Raw genomic sequence first — 24,566 nt, forward strand, 5'->3', positions numbered from 1 at the left:
GCAAGTTGAAAAGTCAGACTCTAGTGTCTCACCTCAGCCTGTTCAATCTAAATTTGGAGAGGGAGAGGCTGCATTTTAACACCCATACCTAGTGATTCTGATGCACAACAAAGTATGAGAGCCATTGACCTACCAAGTCTCTCACTCTCAAGATCCCTTTGATTTTATTACTGTCAATAGTTTTTAGTGAGTTTTTAGTCTACCTTGCCATGATTAACCCTAAGAAATAGGCCCAATTAGGGTCCAAGAAGATTCTGGCTTTAAGGAATGGTTTATTGATAATCCTATTATTCTTCCAACAAGTAGGTATTTATTATAGTCCTACTATGTGCCTTTAACTCTCAAGAAGTTTATGAATAATTTTCTATGAATTATCCATATAATCAAGTACATTAACCATAAAACATAAAATAAATTAAATTTATTCTGTGTCATGGTAAAAGGACAGAAAAGTACCCAATAATTTTGTTGGTTTAGATATTAGAAAAAAATATGTACCAGTATCTGGAGAGTCACTAGCAGTAATGGGTATACCCCTCATGTCTCACTGTTAACGAATTGTTTCCAGCTGAGATACCTGTAATCTGCAGGTGCTGTTTACCATGTAATTTACCATAGGAAACAAAGGTGTAATCAGTTAATAAAGTGTAAAGAATTATATTTTTCCCTTGAGCAAAATTTCTAGCTGTGACCTCCTCCTTATGCAATAGGAAAGCAATATTCAAAGAGTGAAGGCTGTTTTGTTCATATTCTTCACCATGCCTCTGGAGGCCTTGCTAATGAATGCAAAACTCAAGCTAGAATTCTAGACTTTTTGTATGAGCAGTCACTGATTTTTGTCTTTGTCATTGTACTAAACAGAATATAGTTTCTCATCCTACCTCTAATTGAGACTCAAATAAGGGCATTATGAATAGGGATCCTCTTTCAGCTTAAGTAGTGTTTCATGTTGTTTTCATCTGTTTTTTATTGAGAAAATAGAAACTATATTTAAAACATTTTCATATACAGTCCATACCCTTCTAATAAACATGATTTATGAGTGTTCTATACACATCAGCAGCCTCTCTTAAGGGACTTTAAGCTACTCCTAATACCCGTGGAAGCTACGGTTGTTTCTGCTATCTGAAGGAGTTTGTTTCTCCCTTAGCCTTCCTCCTCTGGAAGCTTGAGTTCTCACAAACTCCCATCAGACCCTTTGGAACAATTAATATATGAGCATATTCTCCTACTATGACCACCAGGATACAAGAATGTGCTAGAGGCCCTACCAGAACACCCACAGAAACTGAGACCATGAGGGAACACAGAATATGAAAAAAAAAAATCTGGAATATAGTTGGTGATGGCAAGGAGGGTCTCCATCTGGACTTCAAAATACCTTTCCCCCTAAAAATGGCATATACTATAACATACTTCTGTAAAACTCACTTACCTTCAGTTCTTCCTTGATCTCCTGGTTGATCCAAGCATTCTTAAGCAAGGTGGTCTTTAGCTTCCAGGTGTTTGAGTTCCTTCTGAACTTTTCCTTGTGATTGAGCTCCAGTTTCAAAGCATTGTGATCTGAGAATGTGCAGGGAATAATCTCAGTCTTTTGGTATCAGTTGAGTCCTGATTTGTGACCCAGTATGTGGTCTATTCTTGAGAAGGTTCCATGTGCACTTGAGAAGAATGAGTATTCTGTTGTTTTAGGGTGGAATGTTCTGTATATATCTATGAAGTCCATCTGGTCCAATGTGTCATTCAATGCTCTTGTTTCTTTATTAATTTTCTGCTTCGATGATCTGTCTATTTCTGAGAGAGGCGTGTTAAGATCTCCAACGATTAGTGTATTCATATCCATATAACTCTTTATCTTGATTAACAGTTTTCTTATGTAATTGACTGCTCCCATATTGGGGGCATAGATATTTCCAATTGTTAGATCATCTTGGTGGATAGTCCCTTTAAGAACGATGTAGTGTCCTTCTGTATCTCTGACTACAGTCTTTAGTTCAAAATCTAATTTGTCTGATATGAGAATCGCTACCCCAGCTTTCTTTTGAGGCCCAGTGTCATGAAAGATGCTTTTCTATCCCTTCACTTTCAGTCTGGGTGGTTCAAAATGGGTCTCTTGTAGACAACATATGGATGGGTCCTGTCGTTTTATCCAGTCTGCAACCCTGTGTCGTTTTATGGGCGCATTTAGGCCATTCACATTGAGGGTGGTTATTGATAGATACGTTTTTATTGACATTGTGTTACCTTTGAAGTCTTTCTTTCTGTAGATTGTCTCTATATTTCTGTTCAATGCTATTCTTGGGCTTTTTCCTCATTTAAAGAAGCCCCCTTAATATTTCCTGCAGTATCGGCTTGGTGGTTGCGTAGTCTTTTAAGCCTTGCCGGTCCTGGAAACTCTTTATCTCTCCATCCATTTTGAATATCAGTCTTGCTGGATAAAGTATTCTTGGCTGCATGTTCTTCTCATTCAGCGCCCTGAATATATCTTGCCAGCCCTTTCTGGCTTGCCAGGTCTCTGTGGACAGGACTGACGTTATTCTGATGGGCTTTCCTCTGTGAGTAAGGATCTTCTTTGTCCTAGCTGCTTTCAAGAGGTTCTGCCTACAATTTTAATTCTTCATTCTTACTATTAGTTGTTTCGAGGACTTTCGAGAATCTGTAATATTGGGAGGAAACCTTTCGGCCTCTAATACGTGAACGCTGGTTCCATTCACGAGATTTGGAAAATTTTCATGAAGAACCTGTTCCACTATATCTTCTAGACTTCTTTCTTTCTCCTCCTCTTCAGGGATTCCAATAATTCTGACGTTGGAATGTTTCATGGCATCATTTATTTCCCTGATTCTGTTTTCGTGGCTTCTAAGCTGTTTGTTCCAGGCTTCCTCCTGATCCTTTCTCTCTATCTGTTTGTCCTCCAGATCACTAATTCTATCTTCTTTCTCAGTTACTCTAGCATTGAGAGAATTTAGATTAGATTGGAACTCATTGAGAGCATTGTGAAGCTCATCCCTGGTAGCTTTCAGCTCTTCCCTAATATTGAAAACATGATACTGGTCATTTTCAGTTCAGCCCTAATCTATTCCGTTTGGTCATCCATGGCTTTTTCCAACCTAGCTATTGCTTGGATAATTGTTAGCCTGAATTCTCTTTCTGACATATTGTCTATGTTGATAGCCGTTAGCTCTGTTGCAGAAGTTCCATCCTCTGTATTTTTCTTCTGTTGGGCATTCCTCCTCCTAGTCATTTTGGTGAGAGATGGCTGAATGGGTGTTGCTGGGTGTATCGACTGTGGTGCAGTCCAGGTGCACCCTGGTATGCTTCTGAGCAATCAGGGTACCCCACCCAAATGAGAGGAAAAAGAAAAGGAAAAAAAAAAGAGAGAGAGAGACAGGAAAGAAAGGTGAGATAAAAGAGAGGGTTCAGCCCAAATGGTCCCCAAGGTAAGATTTATGAAGTATACAAACAGACACAGACAAACAAAAAGAATGATAAAAGTATATGACAAGAGAAAAATATATATATATATTTGCATATATATTTGCATATATATGTATATATATGTGTATATATGTATATATATTTGCATATATATGTATATATGTGTGTATATATGTATATATATGTATATATATATGTGTATATATATATATATATATGCGAATAAAGGAAGAACCTTGTCAAAAAGAACCCCGAGTGTAAGATTTATATACTATCAGGACAAACACAAAAACACAGAAATACTGGTGGAAGAAAAAGATGTGAGAGTGGTTGTAAATTCTCAGTGTGGGTGAGGAAGGTTGTTTTGATTCTTCCTGGGTGTATCTTGATATCTTTGTTAAAGGACTCAACTTTCCTAATATAAAGGGGGATTAGGAATTGGTTTACCTATAGGGGTGGCATTGATTGGGGAAAGGGGATTACCTTGAAGTTTAACTCTATATGAATATTAGAAAATAAAAATTTTAAAAAGGAGTAAACTAGACTAAACTAACTAAAATTAAAAAAAAAGAAATTTAAAAAATAGAAATGCAAAAGTAAAACACAGGTGTATGTATCAAAAAGTTCAGGTTAGAAAGTTATTATGGAATTTGATGTACTGGACATCTCACTGTGACGGTAAATAGGTTAAAAAATTATATAATAATAAAAAATTAACTATATAAAAAAAATGAGCCAGAATAGTAGGATCGAATTAATAATAAAAATTGTCCTATGAAGTAGTGGTGGTTGTTCTCTTGTCATCTTTTTTTTTTCTTTCTCCTTTCCTGGTTGGTTTTCTGGGGCAGGGGCCTGCCACGTGGGTTTTCAGTCAATGATGTTTTCTCTCAGTTAAGTCCCCGCACCCCCCTCAAGGGGGTGGGCTCTGAGGAAACTGGTTTTTTCAGGCTTTTGTTCTCTGGAGGTTTTTTTTTTTTTAAGATTTTTATTTATTTATTTGATAGAGAGAGATCACAATTAGGCAGAAGGCAGGCAGAGAGAGAGGGGGAAGCAGGCTCCCCGCTGAGCAGAGAGCCCAATGTGGGGCTCAATCCTAGGACCCTGAGATCATGACCTGAGCTGAAGGCAGAGGCTTAAACCACTAAGCCACCCAGGCGCCCCTCTCTGGAGGTTTTTATATTTGTTCACTTTTGTTTTTCTCTCTCACCTTGACCGCTTTTGATGGTTTTTGTAGGTTTAGAAGAAAGCAAACTGCACCCTGACCTCCCTCTCAGAGAGAAGCCTCAGTCTAGCTGCAGAGACCAAACAAATCCCCCCTTGGCCGCTGGCAGAGAAGGTTCCCAGCCGCGGTCCCTGGGGACTCAGGATTTTTTGCTTGTACCCAAAACCACGGCAACAGCGGCTGTCTGGGCAGCTCCAGACTGCCAGAGAAGTTCCAAGCAGTGATCGCACACTGAGATTTTCCCGCTAGCCCGGGCTGGGAGTGCCTGGTCTTTCTGGTCCAAGAGCACCCGGCTGGCGCCTGTGTGCACCTCTCTCAGGGGAGGGCACGGGGCACAACTCAGACTCTGATGCACGGCAGGGCACTCACGTGGGGACTGCTGTGCTTCTGTTGGCTGGCGAGGCTCCCAGCCCCTCACAGGAGCCGGGGGCCACACACTCTCAGGCGCACTGGTGGTTCAGGGACCGAGACCTGGTTTCTCTGCCTCCCTCTCTCTGGCTCTCTGCCAGGGGTGGCTGTCCTGGGTCTGGGGACTTAAGCCCCGACCCTAACACCCCGATTCCCGCAATTTCCCCCTGGTGATCCTTTGCTCTTTTTGAGTGCTTTCTACCAGACTCCCGAGTTAATGCTGGTCCCCAGGCGCAGGGCACTCTCGTATTGGAATATTACTTTCCAGTGGGTCGCCTCTTGTGGCTCCCTCCCCCTTTTGTTTATCTTCCAATATCAGTCCGACTTTTCCACTCCGCTTTACCTGCCCACTGGCATCTTCTGCTCCAGTAGAGATCCAGACGTGTATAATTCGGATCTCAGGCTGATTTCATGGGGATCACAGAGTTCTTTGGAAGGTAATCAGCTCACTTTAGGGTACAGGTTGAAAGGGCGCCTCCTCCTACTTCCCCGCCATCTTCTGTATGACACATTCTTAATATAGTATTACTCTCAAGAGCAGAAAATATAATGGGCTTTCATAACACAGAGAAAGCAGAAACCTAGATGTAATGACAAGATGGAGGAATTCTCAAAAGATAGATCAAGAAGAAATCCTAGCCAGGGATTTGCTCAAAATAGACATAAGCAATATATCTGAATAAGAATTTAGAAAAGCTGTCATAAGGCTATGAGCCAGGCTTGAAAGAAGCATAGGAGACACCAGAGAAACCCTGGGTGCAGAGATAAAAGACCTAAAAACTAATCAGACCAAAATAAAAAATGGTATAACTAAGATGAAAAATCAACTGGATGTAATCACAATGAGGATGGGAGAAGTAGAGGAACAAATAGGTGACAGAGAGAAGATAAAATTATGGAATATAATGGAGCTGAAAAGAAGAGGGAAAGCCCCTATTATATCATGAACATAGATTTAGGGAACTCAACAATTCCACAAAGCACAATAATATCCATATCATAGGAGTCCCAGAAGAAGGGTAGGAAAAGGGGCAGAAGGTTTATTTGAACAAATTATAGCTGAAAACTTACCTAATCTGGGGAAGGAAGCAAGCATTCAAGTTCAAGAGTAACAGGGAATTTCCCTTAAAAAATCAACAAAAACAGGTCAACACCAAGATATACTGAAATTTACAAAATACAAAAAATAGAATTCTGAAAGCAGGTAGGGACAAAAGATCATTAAGCCACAAGGATAGACACATAAGGTTAGCAGCAGACCTCTCCACAGAAACATGGCAAGCCAGAAGAAAGTGGCATGATATATTTAACATGCTAAATGGGAAAAATATGCAGTGAAGAATACTATATCCAGCAAGACTGTCATTCAGAATAGAAGGAGATATAAAGAGTTTCCAGAACAAGCAAAAACTAAGGGATTTTGTGGACACTAAACCAACCCTGCAAGAAACATTAAAGAAGACAATTTGAGAGGGAAAGAAAGACCAAAAGCAACAAAGATTATAAAGGAACAGGGATAATCTACAGGAACAGTGGCTTCACAGATAAAACAATGGCAGTAAATTCATGTCAATGGTTACTCTGTAAATGGACTAAATGCTCCAATCAAAAGATATAGGGTATCAGAATGGATTTAAAAGAAAAACAAGACCCATCAATATACTACTTACAAAAGATCGATTTTAGACCCAGAGGCATCTCCAGATTGAAAGTGAGGGTGTGAAGAATAATCTATCATGGTAATGGATATCAAAAGAAATCTGGAGTAGCCATACTTAATCAGACAAATTAGATTTTAAACCAAAGACTGTAATAAGAAATGAAGAAGGGCACTATGTCATAATAAGGGGGTCTATCCAACAAGAAAATCTAATGATTCTAAATATTTATGCCTCCAACTTGGGAGCACCCAAATATTTAAATCAATTAATAACAGACTTAAGGAAACACACTGATAATAATACAATGACAGTATTGGACTTATATTAATGGGGAGATCATCTAAGCAGAAAATCAACAAGGAAACAATGACTTGGAATGACGCACCAGACCAAATGGATTTAACAGCTATATGCAGACCAATCCATCCTGAAGCAGCAGAATACACATTCCTTTCAAGTGCACATAAGACATTCTCCAGAAGAGATCACATGCTGGGTCAAATATAAAGCCTTACCAGTATAAAAATACTGAGACCATACCTTCAACATTTTTAGATCACACCACTATGAAATTTGAAGTCAACCACAAGAAAAAAATTGGAAAGACCATAAATATGTAGGTTAAAGAACACTCTACTAAAGAATGAATGGGCTAACCAGGAAATTAAAGATGAAATGCAACAATACATGGATGAAAATAAATATGAAAACACAACACTCCCAACTTTTGGGATACAACAAAGGTAGTCCTAAGAGGAAAGTATATAGCAATACAGGACTTCCTCAAGAAGCAAGAAAAGTCTCAAATACACAATCTAACCTTACAACTTAAAGAGCTGGAAAAAGAACAGCAAATAAAGCTCACAACCAGCAGAAGGTAAATAACTAAGATTAGAGCAGAAACAAGTGATACAGAAATTTAAAAAAAAAAAACAGTATGACAAATCAATGAAACTAGGAGCTGGTTATTTGAAAGAATTAACAGAATTGATAACCTCCTAGCCAGATTATCAAAAAGAAAAGACCCAAATGAATAAAATCACACATGAAAGAAGAAAGATCAGAACAAACACCATAGAAATACAAGAAATTATAAGAGAATATTATGAGCAAATATATACCAACAAATTGGACAATCTGGAAAAAATGGATAAATTCCTAGAAACATATACACTACCAAAACTGTAACAGGAGGAAATTGAAAATTTGAACAGACCCGAACAGACCCATAACCAGCAAAGAAATTGAAGCAATAATCAAAAATCTCCCAACAAACAAGAGTCCAGGTGGCTTCCCAGGGGAATTCTACCAAATACTTAAAGAAGAATTGATACCTATTTTTCTGAAGCTGTTCAAAAAAATAGAAATGGAAGAAAAACTTCCAACTCACTCTAGGAGGGCAACATTACCTTGGTTCCCAAACCAAGAACCCCACTGAGTACAGATCTATGATGAACATGGATGCAAAAATTATCAACATGATACTAGCCAGTAGGATCCAACAGTGCTTTAAAAAGATTACTCACCATGACCAAATGGGATTTATCCTTGGACTGCAACTCTGGTTCAACATCCACAAATCATTCAATGTGATACAGTACATTAATAAAAGAAAGTGCAAGAGCCATGTGATCCTCTCAATAGATTCATATAAAGCATTTGACAAAGTACAGCATACTTTCTTGATAAAATCCCTCAAGTAAGTGGGTGTAGAAGGAACATAGCTCAACATAATAAAGGCCATATAAGAACCACAGCTAACATCATCCTCAATGGGGAAAAACTGAGAGATTTTCCCCTAAGGTAAGGAATACAACAGGGATGTTTATTCCCATCAATGCTGTCAACATAGTACTGGAAGTCCTAGCCTCATCAATCAGAAAATAACATCAGTAAATAAATAAATAAATAAATAAATAAATAAATGGCATCCAAATGGGCAAGGAAGAAGCCAAGCTTTCACTCTTTCCAGAAGACATGACACTCTATGTGGAAAACCCAAAAGACTCCACCAAAAATTGATAGAAAGATTCATGCATTCAGTACAGAGACAGGATATAAAATCATCATACCAAAATCTGTACTCCAATAATGAAGTGCCAGAAAGAGAAATCAAGGAGTAGTTCCCATTTACCATTGCATCTAAAATCATAAGACACCTTGGAATAAACCTAACCAAAGTGGTAATAGATCTGTACTCTGAAAACTATGAAACACTGATGAAAGAAACTGAAGATGACACAAAGAAGTGGAAAAAGACGTTCCATGCTCATGGATTGGAAGAAAAAATATTGTTAAAATGTCTATACTACCCAAAGCAATCTACACATTCAGTGCAACCCCCATCAAAATACCACGAGCATTTTTCACAGAGCTAGAACAAACAATCCTAAAATTTGTATGGAACCACAAAAGACCCCAAATAGCCAAAGCGATGCTGAAAAAGAATCCAGAGCAATGTTGAAAAAGAAACCAAAGCTGGAGGCATCACAGTCCCAGACTTCAAGCTGTATTACAAAGCTCTAATAATAAACACAGCATGGTACTGGCACAAAAATGGACACATAGATCAATGGAACAGAACAGATGACCCATAACTATCTGGTCAACTAATCCTCCATAAAGCAGGAAAGAATAACCAATGGAAAAAGGACAGTCTCCTCAACAAAGTGTGCTGGGAAAACTGGATGGCAACACACAGAAGAATGAAACTGGGCCAATTTCTTACACCCACACACAAAAATAAATTCAAGGGGTGCCTGGGTGTCTCAGTCAGTTAAGTGTCTGCCTTCGGCTCAGTTCATGATGCTGGGGTCCTGGGATTGAGACCCACATCGGGAATCCCTGCTCAGCAGGGAGTCTGCAGCTCCCTCTCCCTCTGCTGCTGCCCCTGCTTGTGTTTTCTCTGTCTCTCTGTCAAATAAATAAATAAAACCCTTAAAAAATAAAATAAATTCAAAATGGATGGAAAACCTAAATGTAAGACAGGGAACCATCAAAATCCTAGAGGAGATATTTGTTATGCTCCACAAATAAGTGAAACCATATGATAATTGACTCTCTCTGCTTGACTTATTTCATAATCTCTTCCAGTCCCGTCCATGTTGCTACAAAAGTTGGGTATTCATCCTTTCTGATGGAGGCATAATACTCCATAGTGTATATGGACCACATCTTCCTTATCCATTCGTCCGTTGAAGGGCATCTTGGTTCTTTCCAAGGGGTGTTAGAGAGGAGAAGGGAGTTGGGGTAAATTGGAAGGGGAGGTGAATCATGAGAGACTATGGACTCTGAAAAACAATCTGAGGGGTTTGAAGTGGCGGCGGTGTGGGAGGTTGTGGTACCAGGTGGTGGGTATTATAGAGGGCATGGATTGCATGGAGCACTGGGTGCAGTGAAAAAATAATGAATACTGTTTTTCTGAAAATAAATATATTGAAAAAACAATCCTATAGGAGAAAAAAAGCACCAACTCTTTGACCCTAGCCACAGCAAATCCTTACTAGACATGTCTCTGGAGGCAAAAAAAAACAAAAGCAATGAACTATTGGGACCTCATCAAGATAAAAAGCTTCTTCACAGCAAAGGAAACAATCAAGAAAACTAAAAGGCAACCAGTGGAATGGGACAACATATTTGCAAATGACATATCTGATAAAGGGCTAGTATCCAAAACCTAGAAAGAACTTATCAAACTTAATACCCCCAAAATAAGAAAATCCAGTTAAGAAATGGGTGGAAGACATGAGCATATATTTCACCAAAGAAGATATCGAGACAGCTAACAAACACATGAAAAGATGCTCAACATCACTCATCATCAGGGAAATACAATTCAAAACCACACCTCTTCTGAATGGCTAAAATTAACAGTATAGTAAACAACAGATGTTGGCCAGGATGCAGAGAAAGAGGAACCCTTTTGCACAGTTTGTGGGAATGCAAACTTGTAGAGCCACTCTGGAAAACAGTATGGAGGCTCCTCAAAAAGTTAAAAATAAAATTCCCCTACCACCCAGCAATTGTACTACTTGGTATTTATCCAAAGGATACAAAAGTCCTGATTCAAAGGGGCACATGCACCCTGTGTTTTAGCAGTATTTATAGCAGCACTATCAACAATAGCCAAATTATGGAAAGAGTCCAAATGTCCATTGACTGATGAATAGACAAAGATGTGGTATATATATTCAATGAAATATTACTCAGCAATCAAAAAGAATGAAAGCTTGCCATTTGCAGCAACAGGGATGGAACTACAGTGTATTAATAAGTCAGTCAGAGACAAATGTCATATGATTGCACTCATATATGGAATTTAAGAATCAAAACAGATGAACACAGGAAAGAGGAAGGAAAAATAAGTTAAAAACAGAGAGGGAGGCAAACCATAAGAAATTGAAAGTGATAGGGAAGAGACTGAGGGGAGGTCAGTGGGGGGATGGGCTAAATGGGTGATGGGCACTAAAGAGGGAACTTGTTGGGATGAGCACTGGATATTATATGTAAGTGCTGAATCACTAAATTCTCCTGAGACCAATTCTACACTATGTGTTAAATAATAATAACAACTGGTGGCAATGATGGTACATCCTTATCATGAAATACAATATAGTCATTAAACATGAAGACACAGACTCCTTGGACCATAGAAAATATATTTTTTGAATGAAGAAAACAGGGTATAAAAAGTATAAAACCAAATGAAAATAATCTGTTATGTAAAAAATATATGTATAGAAATATAATGGTGGTTATCTATATTATTTAAAGTTTTATAATAAAAATAAAGCTAAGCTATGCTCCAAAAAATTAAATATATTTGTACAGTGTAAGAGAAGATGGTTCCGGTTTCAGATACACTGATTTCAGGTTAAGTTAGACTCTCTACAGAAAGCCAGTTGTTTTGTTTTGTTTTGTTTTAATTATTTTTTTTATTTTTTCATAAATATATAATGTATTTTTAGCCCCAGGGGTACAGGTCTGTGAATCGCCGGGTTTACACACTTCACAGCACTCAACATAGCACATACCTTCCCCAACGTCCATAACCCCACCACCCTCTTTCAACCCCCCTCCCCACAGCAACACTCAGTTTGTATTGTGAGATTGTCTCTTATGGTTTGTCTCCCTCCCGATCCCATCTTGTTTCATTTATTCTTTTCCTACCCCCCAAACCCCCTATGTTGCATCTCCACTTCCTCATATCAGGGAGATCATATGATAGGAAAGCCAGTTTTTTATGTTGGCTCTGGTTGATGGGGGTCAACCTTTAACTCATCTCCTTTTTATTTTTGTAGATGGCCCTTCTGAATTTCTTCTTCTCTGATGAAAAATCATACTCTGAAGAGGAAAGTAGGCGTGTTCGCCGCAATAAAAGAAGCAAAAGCAGTGAAGGTGCAGATGGTAAGTCTGTTTGAGTGATCTTTTATCACATGTTATGATAAATGAGGAGTACCCTTTTGAGCACTGCCTTCTCATGTGTGCTTCACTATCTCACATATTGTCCGTTGACCAAAGGTCACAGAATTTTTTTTTCAGCCTAAACTACAAATCAGTCCATATAGCTTGACACAGAATTGACTATACAAGGATCCTCTCTCCTTCAACTCCAGATATTTTCAGTCCTTTCAAGTGTATCTGAGAGCCATGGTAGCATTTATATCTCTCAAGATCACACTCCATAAGGACCTCACCTCTCCTGGGGACACCCCATATCTATCTACTAAGGCCACCAAGAAGATTCACTCCTATTCTTGAAATTGACAGAATGTCATGGTGGCACTTACATGGTGTGTTAATCCCAATGGTATTCATGTCAATGTTGGTATGAGCTACCATGCTCAAATATGAATTAGAACTTCGAACTCATTTGTAAGTTCCTTGAGGGTAGGGGCTCATTTATCTTTATATAACTGTAGAATCTATCCCAGTACCTGGCAAATTGTTGGTGTTTGTAATTAAAGTTGATGATGTTGATTTCCCTGTCAGCAAGTTTAAGATGTGCCATTAGAACCCTTCTTACTGAGGGTGAAACAATTTTGAATTGACTAGCTATGCACTTTGTGGGGTATAACAAGATGTTTCACTAGCTCCTGGGCAGAGTCTTTGAATGCTATTTCAACATCACTCTGTCAAATGACAGAAAGTACCTCCTTGGACAGGAATTTGTGGAACACAGAGCCTGGACTGCTGCAAAGCCATCTGGATTTAAAGATAGCATGTGTCTACCCCTATCAAAATATCACCAACAAAATACATTTAGGTTTTTCATCCATTTTGAATTTATTTTATTTTTTAAGGGTTTTATTTATTTATTTGACAGAGAGACAGAGAAAACACAAGCAGGGGCAGCAGCAGAGGGAGAGGGAGCTGCAGACTCCCTGCTGAGCAGGGATTCCCGATGTGGGTCTCAATCCCAGGACCCCAGCATCATGAACTGAGCCGAAGGCAGACACTTAACTGACTGAGACACCCAGGCACCCCTTGAATTTATTTTTGTGTGTGGGTGTAAGAAATTGGCCCAGTTTCATTCTTCTGTGTGTTGCCATCCAGTTTTCCCAGCACACTTTGTTGAGGAGACTGTCCTTTTTCCATTGGTTATTCTTTCCTGCTTTATGGAGGATTAGTTGACCAGATAGTTATGGGTCATCTGTTCTGTTCCATTGATCTATGTGTCCATTTTTGTGCCAGTACCATGCTGTGTTTATTATTAGAGCTTTGTAATACAGCTTGAAGTCTGGGACTGTGATGCCTCCAGCTTTGGTTTCTTTTTCAACATTGCTCTGGATTCTTTTTCAGCATCGCTTTGGCTATTTGGGGTCTTTTGTGGTTCCATACAAATTTTAGGATTGTTTGTTCTAGCTCTGTGAAAAATGCTCGTGGTATTTTGATGGGGGTTGCACTGAATGTGTAGATTGCTTTGGGTAGTATAGACATTTTAACAATATTTTTTCTTCCAATCCATGAGCATGGAACGTCTTTTTCCACTTCTTTGTGTCATCTTCAGTTTCTTTCATCAGTGTTTCATAGTTTTCAGAGTACAGATCTATTACCACTTTGGTTAGGTTTATTCCAAGGTGTCTTATGATTTTAGATGCAATGGTAAATGGGATCTACTCCTTGATTTCTCTTTCTGGCACTTCATTATTGGAGTATAGAAATGCAACAGATTTTGGTATGATGATTTTATATCCTGTCTCTGTACTGAATGCATGAATCTTTCTATCAATTTTTGGTGGAGTCTTTTGGGTTTTCCACATAGAGTGTCATGTCTTCTGGAAAGAGTGAAAGCTTGGCTTCTTCCTTACTTATTTGGATGTCTTTCAGGTATTTTTCTTTAAACAGTATACTTAAGAGGAACCCAAGAGACCTTAGAAGTAGGAGTATAGAATTTCTAGAGGTCCTGGGATTCAAATAAATTTCTAGCCTTTCACCTGGGAAGCTACAGAACCATTTATTTTCTTTAAATTTGAGCCATTCCTATTACTATATTAAGTGTATGCTATATTTATTCAATGCATTCATCAAATATTTACTGAGAAAATATAGCAGCTTATTATAATTATATAATGGAAATGCCAGAAGGATAGTGGCATTATCTGTTTTGTTCATTTTTATATCCCCATGGCCTAGAAAATGACCTGGCACATAAGAGACCCTCAATAGATGTTTCTTTTTCCCTGCAATGAGCTTAACTTACAGTGTAAAAAAAAATAGACAATAAATAAATAAATTTGGTGGTGGTAAATGTTGTGGAAGGAAATATAGCAGGGAAAATGGGAAAGAAAGTGTGTTGTGTGCTGGGAAGTTATCAGGGAAGATCTCTCCAATAAGGGAGCATTTGAGAAGAGATTGGAATGAAACAAAGGTATGGGCCCCCTGTATATTTTGAGGAGAAGAGAGAGAAGAAATAGTAAGTACAAATGCTCTGTAGCAGAAATTTTCTTGGTACGTTCTAAAAAGATCAGTGTGGCTAGGAGCAAAGTGAGCAAGAAAGTGTAGGAAGGACATGAGATCAGTGAGCAAAGTCAATACGGACCCTTGTAGGACAAGGTAAGCACTCTGATATTTATACTATGTAAATAGGGACCAATTGGAGGATTTTGAGCAGAGACTTGACAGGTCTGGCCCCTGTTTTAACATAATATCTCTTTCTGAATTATTGAAAATAGCTGAAGGCAATTTTGGTGGGAATGCAAACTGGCGCAGCTACTGTGGGAATCAGTATGGAGAGTACTCAGAATTTAAAAATAGAATTACACTATGATCCAGCAATCCCACTATGGGGTATTTTCCCAAAGAATACAAGAACACTAATTCAAAAAATACAAGGACACTATGTTTACAGCAGCATTATTCACAGCAGCCAAGATATGGCAACAACCCAATTGTCCATCAGTTGATGAATGGATAAAAAAGATGTGGTATATGTACAGTGGAATATTATTCAGCAATAAAAGTGATGAAATCCTGCCATTTGCAATGACGCGGCTGGAGCTAGAGAGTATAATGCTAAGTGAAATAAGTCAGAGAAAGAAAAATGCCATATGCTTTCAGTCATATGTGAAATTTAAGAAAAAAAAAAACAAATTAGCAAAGGAAAAACAAGAGACAAACTAAGAAATGGACAATAGAGAACAATGTGATGGGTACTACAGAGTAGAGGTCTGGGGAAATAGGGATTAAAGAGGGCATTTGCCATGATAAGCACCAGGTGAGGTATGGAATTATTGATCACTGTATTGTACACCTGAAACTGATATAATATTGTTTATTAACTATACTGGAATTCAAATAAAAAATCAAATGAGAAAATAGATGCAGAGAGAAAGAACAGAAGCAGGGTGACCTGTTAGGGGAGTATACCAATAATCCAGGGAAAAGATGAGGTTGCTTTAGACCAGGATGGGGACCATGTGAGTGGTGAGATAGTGGTCAGATTCTGGGTAGATTTCAAAAGAATAGCTGACAGGATTGTCAGATTGATTAGATAAGTAGTACGAAAGACAGAGAAAAGCCCAGGATGATGCCACAGTTTTGGACTTAAGGTACTAGACTAGTAGAACTGCCATTTCTGAGGTAAGAAAAAACAGAGGAAATACAGGGTAAAGTGGTACAGAGAAAGAATCAAAAATTCAGTCAGGTGGAAATGGAGGAGCATGAGGTTTAGAATGGGTCTAAACTTAAGTGACTATCAACTGAATATAGGCTGCTGTATGCACAAGATACTTTATATGAGCATAATGGTAACCACAAATCAAAAACCTATAATAGATACAAAAAGATAGAGAAAGGGATCCAAGCACATCACTAAATAAAGCAATCAACCACAAGAGAAAAGAACAAGAGAGGAAAGGAAAAGAAAAGAACTAAAGATGGGGCACCTGAGTGGCTCAGTCTGTTGAGCATCTGACTTCTGTTCAAGGCATGATCTCCAAGTCCTGGGATCAAGCACTGCATCAGACACCCCACTCAGTGGGGAATCTGATTGTCCCTCTGATCCTCCCTCCACTCCTGCGCTTGCTCTTGCTCTCTCTCTAAAATGAATAAATAAGATCTTTTTTTAAAAAATTAAATACATAAATAAATAAAATAACTAGAAAAAACATAATACAAGTAACAAAATGGTACTAAGTATACACCATTTATAATTATTTTGAATGTAAGTGGACTAAATGCTCTAATCATAAGACATAGGTGACTGGATCGATAAAAAGGCAATGCTGCCTACAAGAGACTAATTTCAGACCTAAAGACTCATGCAGATTGAAAGTGGAGGGATGGAAAAACATTTGCCATACCAATGGAAGCAAAGAGGGTACCAATAGTTCTATCAGATATATCAGACTTAAAGACAAAGACAAAGACAAAGATTGTAACAAGAAACCGCACATTACACAGGGACACCTGGGTGGGTGGCTCATTCAGCCGAGCATCTGCCTTCAGCTCAAGTTATGATCACAGGGTCCTGGGAACAAGCCTCACATTGGGCTCCCTGCTCAGTGGGGAGTCTGCTTCTCCTTTAACTTCTCCGTGTGCACCCGCTGTCTCTCTCTCTCTGTCTCTGTCTCTCTCTCTCTCTCTCTCACATAAATAAATAAATAAATAAATCTTTTAAAAGAAAGAAAGAAACAAAAAATGAAGAAACAAAGAAAGAAGCCTTGTTAAAAAAAAAAAAAAAGACACCACATAATGATAAAGGAAGCAATCCAACAAGAGGATATAACAATTCTAAATATTTATGGACCCAAGATAGGACTATCTAAATATAAAAGGTAATTATTAAAAGATATAAAAAAAGAAACTAACAGTAATACAATAATAACAGAGGATTTTAACACCTCACTTACATCAATGGATAGGTCATCCAAACTGAAAATCAACAAGGAAACAGTGGCTTTCAATGACACACTGGACCAAATGCACCTAACCAATATATTTAGAACATCCCATCCTAAAACAGCAGAATGCACATTCTTTTCAAATGCACATTCTCCAGAATAGATAACATGTTAGGCCACCAAACCAATATCAGTAAGTTTTAAAATACTGAAATCATATTGTGCATCTTTTTTGACCACAATGGTATGAAACCAGAAATCAATCATAAGAAAAAAATCTAGAAAGAACACAAATACATGGAGGTTAAATAAAGTGTTTCTAAACAATGAATGATTTATTTAAGAAATCAAAGAGAAAATAAAAAAATACATTAAGACATATGAAAATGGAAAATCAATGATCCAAAATTGTTAGGACGCAGCAAAAACTATTCTAAGAAGGAAAATTATAGGAATATAGGGCTGCATCAAGAAGCAAGAAAAATCTCAAATAAACAACCTAAACTTTAACCTAAAGGAGCAAGAAAAATAAAAACAAATAGAGCCCAAAGTCAGTAGAAGCATGGAAATAATAAAGATTAGAGCAGAAATAAATGAAATAGAGGCTGAAGAAATAATAGAACAGATCACTGAAACTAGGAGCTCATTCTCTGAACAGATAACATGGAACTGGAGGTTATGCTAACTGAAATAAGTCAATCAGAGAGAGACAATTATCATATGTTTTTATTTGTATGTGGAACATAAGGACTAGGACAGAGGAACAGCGGAAGGGAGGAAAAACTGAATGGGAAGGAATCAGAGAAAGAGACAAACCATGAGAAGCTTTGAACTCTGGGAAACAAACTGAGGGTTACAGAAGGGAGAGGGAGATGGGTAACTGGGTGATGGGTATTAAGCAGCGCATGTGTTGTGATGAGCACTGGGTGTTATAAGCAACTAATGAATCCTTGAACACCACATCAAAAACTAATAATATACTATATAGTGACTAAGTGAACATAATAATTTTAAAAAAGGTAAACAAAAGTGATAAACCTTTAGCCAAACTCACCAAAGAGAGAGAGAGAAAGAGAGAGAAATTACTTAAATAAATAAAATCAGAAATGAAGGACAAATAACAGCCAGCGTCAGAGCAATACAAACAATTATAAGAGAATATTATGAAAAATTATATGCCAATAATTGAACAACCTAGAAGAAATTTCTAGGATAAATTCCTAGAAACATATAACCTTAAAAACTGAAAAAAAGAAGGGTTGCCTGAGTGGCTTAGTCAGTTAAGCAGCTGCCTTTAGCTCAGGTTATGATCCCAGGGTCCTGGGATCAAGTCCCACATCGGACTCCCTGCTCAGTGCGGAGTCTGCTTCTCCCTCTCCCTCTGCCTGCTTCTCTGCCTACTGTGCTCTCTCTGTGTGTCTCTCTGTCAAATAAATAAACAAAACTCTTTTTAAAAAAACTGAAAAAGGAAGTGTTACAAAATTTGGATAAACTAATTAGTAGCAACGAAATTGAGTCAGTAATTTAAAAAAAAAAAAAAAAAACCTCCCAACAAACAAAAGTCCAGGACCAAAGGACTTAACAGGTAAATTCTGCCAAACATTTAAAGAAGAGTTAGTACCTATCCTCTTTTTTTTTTTTTTAAGATTTCATTTATTCATTTGACAGAGATCAAAAGTAGGCAGAGAGGCAGGCAGAGAAAGAGGGGGAAAGCAGGCTCCCCGCCGAGCAGAAAGCCCAACGCGGGCTCTATCCCAGGACCCTGGGACCATGATCTAAGCCGAAGGCGGAGGCCTTAACCCACTGAGCCACCCAGGCACCCCAGTACCTATCCTCTTAAACTATTCCCAAAAAATAAAGGTAAAGGAAAGTTTCCAAATTAATTGTATGAAGCCAACATTTTCCTGATGCCCAAACCAGAAAGAGGCACATCAAAAAAAAAAAAAAAGAAAACTACAGGGGCACCTGGGTAGCTCAGTGGGTTAAAGCCTCTGTCTTCAGCTCAGGTCATGATCCCAGGGTCCTGGGATCGAGCCCCACATTGGGCTCTCTGCTCTGCGGGGAGTCTGCTTCCCCTTCTCTCTTTCTCTCTCTGCCTACTTGTGATCTCTGTCAGATAAATAAATTAAATCTTTATTAAAAAAAAAAAGAAAACTACAGGCCAATAGTCTGATGAACACAGACACAAAAGTTTTCAAAATATTAGCAAACCAAATAAAACAACACATCCAAAAACCTCATTCATCATAATCGAGTGGGTTTTATTCCAGGGATCCTAGTGTGGTTCAATATTCATAAATCAAACAATGTGATACATCACATTAACAACAGAAAAAAAATAAAAATCAATGCAGAAAAGGCTTTTGACAAAGTACAACATCATTCATGATTAAAAACTCTCAACAAAGTAGGTTTAGAGAGAACATACCTCAACATAGTGAAGGCCATATATGAAAAACCCACAGCTAATATCATTCTCAATGGGGAAAAACTGTGCTTTTCTTCTAAGATTAGGAACAAAACAAGTATGTACACTCTCACCACTTTTCTTCAACGTAGTACTGGAAGTCCTCCTAGCCATAGCTATCAGACAACAAAAGGAAATAAAAGGTATCCAAATCAGCCAAGAAGTAAAACTTTTGCTACTTGAGGATGACATGATACTATATACGAAAACCTGAAAGACTCCACCAAAAACATGCCACAACTGATAAATGAATTCAGCAAAGTTGCAGGGTACAAATCAATGTAAAGAAATCTGTTGCATTTCTATACACTAACAATGAATAGTAGAAAAATTAAGAAAGCAATCCCATTTGTAATTGCACCAATAATAATTAAGTACCTAGGAATAAACTTAACGAAGGAGGTGAAAAACCTATACTCCAAAAACTATAAAACATTGGTGAAAAAGAAATGAGGATAACACAAGCAAATGGAAATATATTCCATGCTCATAGATTGGAAGAACAAAATTGTTAAAATGTCAATGCTACCCAAAGTTATCTGGAAATTCAGTGCAATCCCTATCAAAATACCAACAACATTTTTCACAAAACTAGAACAATAATCCTAAAATTTATCTGGAATCTCAAAAGACCTCAAAAAACTAAAACAAACTTGAAAAAGAACAACAAAGCTGGAAGCATCACAATCCCAGATTTCAAGATATAGTACATAGCTGCAATAATCAAAATAGTATGGTACTGGTACAAAAATAGACACAGAAGTCAATGAAACAGAATAGAGAGTCCAGAAATAAACCCAAGCTTTCCTGGTCTATAATTCTACTACAAAAGAGGCAAGAATATACAGTGGGATATACAGTTTCTTCAACAAATTGTGCTGGGAAAATTGGACAGGTACATGCAAAAGAAAAAACTGGACCATTTTCCTACACCATACACAGCAAAAAAACTGAAAATGGATTAAAGATCTAAATATGAGACATGAAATTGTAAAATTTCTTGAAGGAAACATAGGCAGTAATTTCTGCCAATGAAACACTTTCTGCCATAGAAATATTTTCCAGATATGTCTCCTCTGACAAGGGAAACAAAAGCTAAATTAAAATACTAGGACTATACCAAAATTGAAAGCCTTTGCATAGTAAAGGAAACCATCAACAAAAAAGGCAATGTACTGAATAAGGGTAGATATTTCCAAACAATATGTCCAATAAGGGTTAATATCTAAAATGTATGAAGACCTTATACAACTCAACACCAAAAAGTAATCTAATTTTAAATGAGCAGAGGACCTGCTTAAACATTGTTCAAAGAAGACATACAGATGGCCAACACACATGCAAAGATGCTCAACATCACTAATCATCAGGGTATTGCAAATTAAAGTGACATTAAATATCATTTTATACTCATCAGAATAGTTAAAATAAAAAACACAAAAAAATAAAAACTGTTGCCAGGGATATAGAGAAAAAGGAAATCTTCTGCACTGTTGGAGTGAATGCAAATTGGTGCAACCATTGTGGAAAATAGTATGGAGATTCCTCAAAAAATTAAAAATAGAATTGCAATATGACCCAGTAATTCCACTGCTGGGTGTTTACCCAAAGCAAATGAAAACACTAATTCTACAGATATATGCACCTGTGTTTATTGCAGCATTACTCAAAATAACCAAATTATGGGAGCACCCCAAGTGTCCATCAATAAATGAATAGATTAAAAAAAAAAGGTGTGGTATATATACACAATGGAATATTACTCAACCACAAAAATAATGAAATCTTGCCATTTGTAACAACATGGATGGATCTAGAGGGTATAATACTAAATGATATAAGTCAGAGAAGGACAAATACTATATGATTTCACTCATGTGGAAGTTAAACAAAAAACTGTAAAAAGGAAAGAGACAAAAAGCAATGCTTAAATATAGATAACAAACAGGTGGTTGGTGGAGGGGAGGTGGATGGGGTGGATGGGTGAAACAGATAAAGGGGAAAAAGAGTAACTTCACTTTTTTTTTTAAATTTTTTATTTTTTATAAACATATATTTTTATCCCCAGGGGTACAGGTCTGTGAATCACCAGGTTTACACACTTCACAGCACTTACCAAAGCACATACCCTCCCCAATGTCCATAATCCTACCCCCTTCTCCCAAACCCCCTCCCCCCAGCAACCCTCAGTTTGTTTTGTGAGATTAAGAGTCACTTATGGTTTGTCTCCCTCCCAATCCCATCTTGTTTCATTTATTCTTCTCCTACCCACTTAAGCCCCCATGTTGCATCACCACTTCCTCATATCAGGGAGATCATATGATAGTTGTCTTTATCCAATTGACTTCTCGAAGCATAATACCCTCTAGTGCCATCCACATCCTCACAAATGGCAAGGTTTCGTTTCTTTTGATTGCTGCGTAGTATTCCACTATATATATACACCACTTCTTTATCCATTCATCTGTTGATGGACATCTAGGTTCTTTCCATAGTTTGGCTGTTGTGGACATTGCTGCTATAAACATTCGGGTCCACGTGCCCCTTCAGATCACTACAGTAGTATCTTTAGGGTAAATACCCAGTAGTGCAATAGCTGGGTCATAGAGTAGCTCTATTTTCAACTTTTTGAGGAACCTCCATGCTGTTTTCCAGAGTGGTTGCACCAGCTTGCATTCCCACCAACAATGTAGGAGGGTTCCCCTCACCAGCATGTCATTTCCTGACTTGTTAATTTTAGCCATTCTGACTGGTGTGAGGTGGTATCTCATTGTGGTTTTGATTTGTATTTCCCTGATACCGAGTGATGTGGAGCACTTTTTCATGTGTCTGTTGGCCATCTGGATGTCTTCTTTGCAGAAATGTCTGTTCATGTCCTCTGCCCATTTCTTGGTTGGATTATTTGTTCTTTGGGTGTTGAGTTTGCTAAGCTCTTTATAGATTTTGGATACCAGCCCTTAATCTGATATGTCGTTTGCAAATATCTTCTCCCATTCTGTCAGTTGTCTTTGGTTTTGTTAACTGTATCCTTTGCTGTGCAAAAGCTTTTGATCTTGATGAAGTCCCAATAGTTCATTTTTGCCCTTGCTTCCCTTGCCTTTGGTGATGTTCCTAGGAAGATGTTGCTGCAGCTGAGATCGAAGAGGTTGCTGCCTGTATTCTCCTCAAGCATTTTGATGGATTCCTTTCTCACATTGAGGTCCTTCATCCATTTTGAGTCTATTTTCATGTGTGGTATAAGGAAATGGTCCAGTTTCATTTTTCTGCATGTGGCTGTCCAATTTTCCCAACACCATTTGTTGAAGAGACTGTCCTTATTCCATTGGACATTCTTTCCTGCTTTGTCAAAGATTAGTTGACCATAGAGTTGAGGGCCTGTATATGGGCTCTCTATTCTGTTCCATTGATCTATGTGTCTGTTTTTGTGCCAGTAACATACTGTCTTGATGATGACAGCTTTGTAATAGAGCTTGAAGTCTGGAATTGTGATGCCACCAACTTTGGCCTTCTCTTTCAATATTCCTCTGGCTATTCGAGGTCTTTTCTGGTTCCATACAAATTTTAGGATAATTTGTCCCATTTCTTTGAAAAAAATGGATGGGATTTGATAGGGATTGCATGAAATGTGTAGATTGCTTTAGGTAGCGTAGACATTTTCACAATATTAGTTCTTCCAATCCAGGCGCATGGAACATTTTTCCATTTCTTTGTGTCTTCCTCAATTTCTTTCATGAGTACTTTATAGTTTTCTGAGTACAGATTCTTTGCCTCTTTGGTTAGGTTTATTCCTAGGTATCTTATGGTTTTGGGTGCAGTTGTAAATGGGATTGACTCCTTAATTTCTCTTTCTTCTGTCTTGTTGTTGGTGTATAGAAATCCAACTGATTTCTGTGCATTGACTTTATATCCTGACACTTTACTGAATTCCTGTATAAGTTCTAGCAGATTTGGAGTGGAGTCTTTTGGGTTTTCCACATATAGTATCATATCATCTGCAAGGAGTGAGAATTGGACTTCTTCTTTGCTGATTTGGATGCCTTTAATTTCTTTTTGTTGTCTGACTGCTGAGGCTAGGACTTCTAGTACTATGTTGAGTACCAGTGGTGATAATGGACATCCCTGCCCCTGCTGTGTTCCTGACCTTAGCTGAAAAGCTCTGTTTTTCTTCATTGAGAATGATATTTGTGGTGGGTTTTTCATAGATGGCTTTGATGATATTGAGGTATGTACACACTATCCCTACACTTTGCAGAGTTTTGATCAGGAAAGGATGCTGTACTTAGTCAAATGCTTTTTCAGCATCTATTCAGAGTATCATATGCTTCTTGTCCTTTCTTTCATTAATGTATTGTATCACATTGAGTGATTTGCGGATGTTGAACCAACCTGGCAGCCCTGGAATAAATCCCACTTGGTCGTGGTGGATAACCCTTTTAATGTACCGTTGGATCCTATTGGCTAGTATTTTGGTGAGAATTTTCACATCTGTGTACATCAAGGATATTGGTCTGTAATTCTCTTTTCTGGTGGGATCCTTGTCTGGTTTTGGGATCCTGGTAATGCTGGCCTCATAAAATGAGTTTGGAAGTTTTCCTTCCATTTCTATTTTTTTAAAGAGTTTCAGGAGAATAGGAATTAATTCTTCTTTAAATGTTTGGTAGAATTTTTCTGGGAAGCCGTCTGGCCCTGGGCTCTAGTTTGCTGAGAGATTTTTTTTTTTTCTTTTCAGCGTAACAGAATTCATTGTTTTTGCACCACATCCAGTGCTCCATGCAATACGTACCCTCCTTAATACCCACCACCTGGCTCCACCAACCTCCCACCCTCCCACCCCTTCAAGACCCTCAGATTGTTTTTCAGAGTCCATAGTCTCTCATGGTTCACCTCCCCTTCCAATTACCCCAACTCCCTTCTCCTCTCCATCTCCCTATGTCCTCCATGTTATTTGTTATGCTCTACAAATAAGTGAAACCATATGATAATTGACTCTCTCTGCTTGACTTATTTCACTCAGCATAATCTCTTCC

The 24,566-nt window shown here is 38.0% G+C and overlaps 1 protein-coding gene across 5 annotated transcripts in view; it reads left to right on the plus strand.

Moving 5' to 3' along the window:
* Positions 1 to 24,566, plus strand: part of EDA (ectodysplasin A) — a 477,063-nt gene that overhangs the window by 314,270 nt on the left and 138,227 nt on the right. For all 5 annotated transcript variants that reach the window (XM_032331771.1, XM_032331772.1, XM_032331769.1 and 2 more), the window contains exon 2: positions 12,030 to 12,135. In XM_032331771.1, the coding sequence (XP_032187662.1) occupies positions 12,030 to 12,135 (106 nt within the window). The remainder of the gene's footprint in view (positions 1 to 12,029; positions 12,136 to 24,566) is intronic.

The sequence above is a fragment of the Mustela erminea genome, chromosome X, assembly GCF_009829155.1.
Source record: "Mustela erminea isolate mMusErm1 chromosome X, mMusErm1.Pri, whole genome shotgun sequence".
Taxonomy (NCBI): domain Eukaryota; kingdom Metazoa; phylum Chordata; class Mammalia; order Carnivora; family Mustelidae; genus Mustela; species Mustela erminea.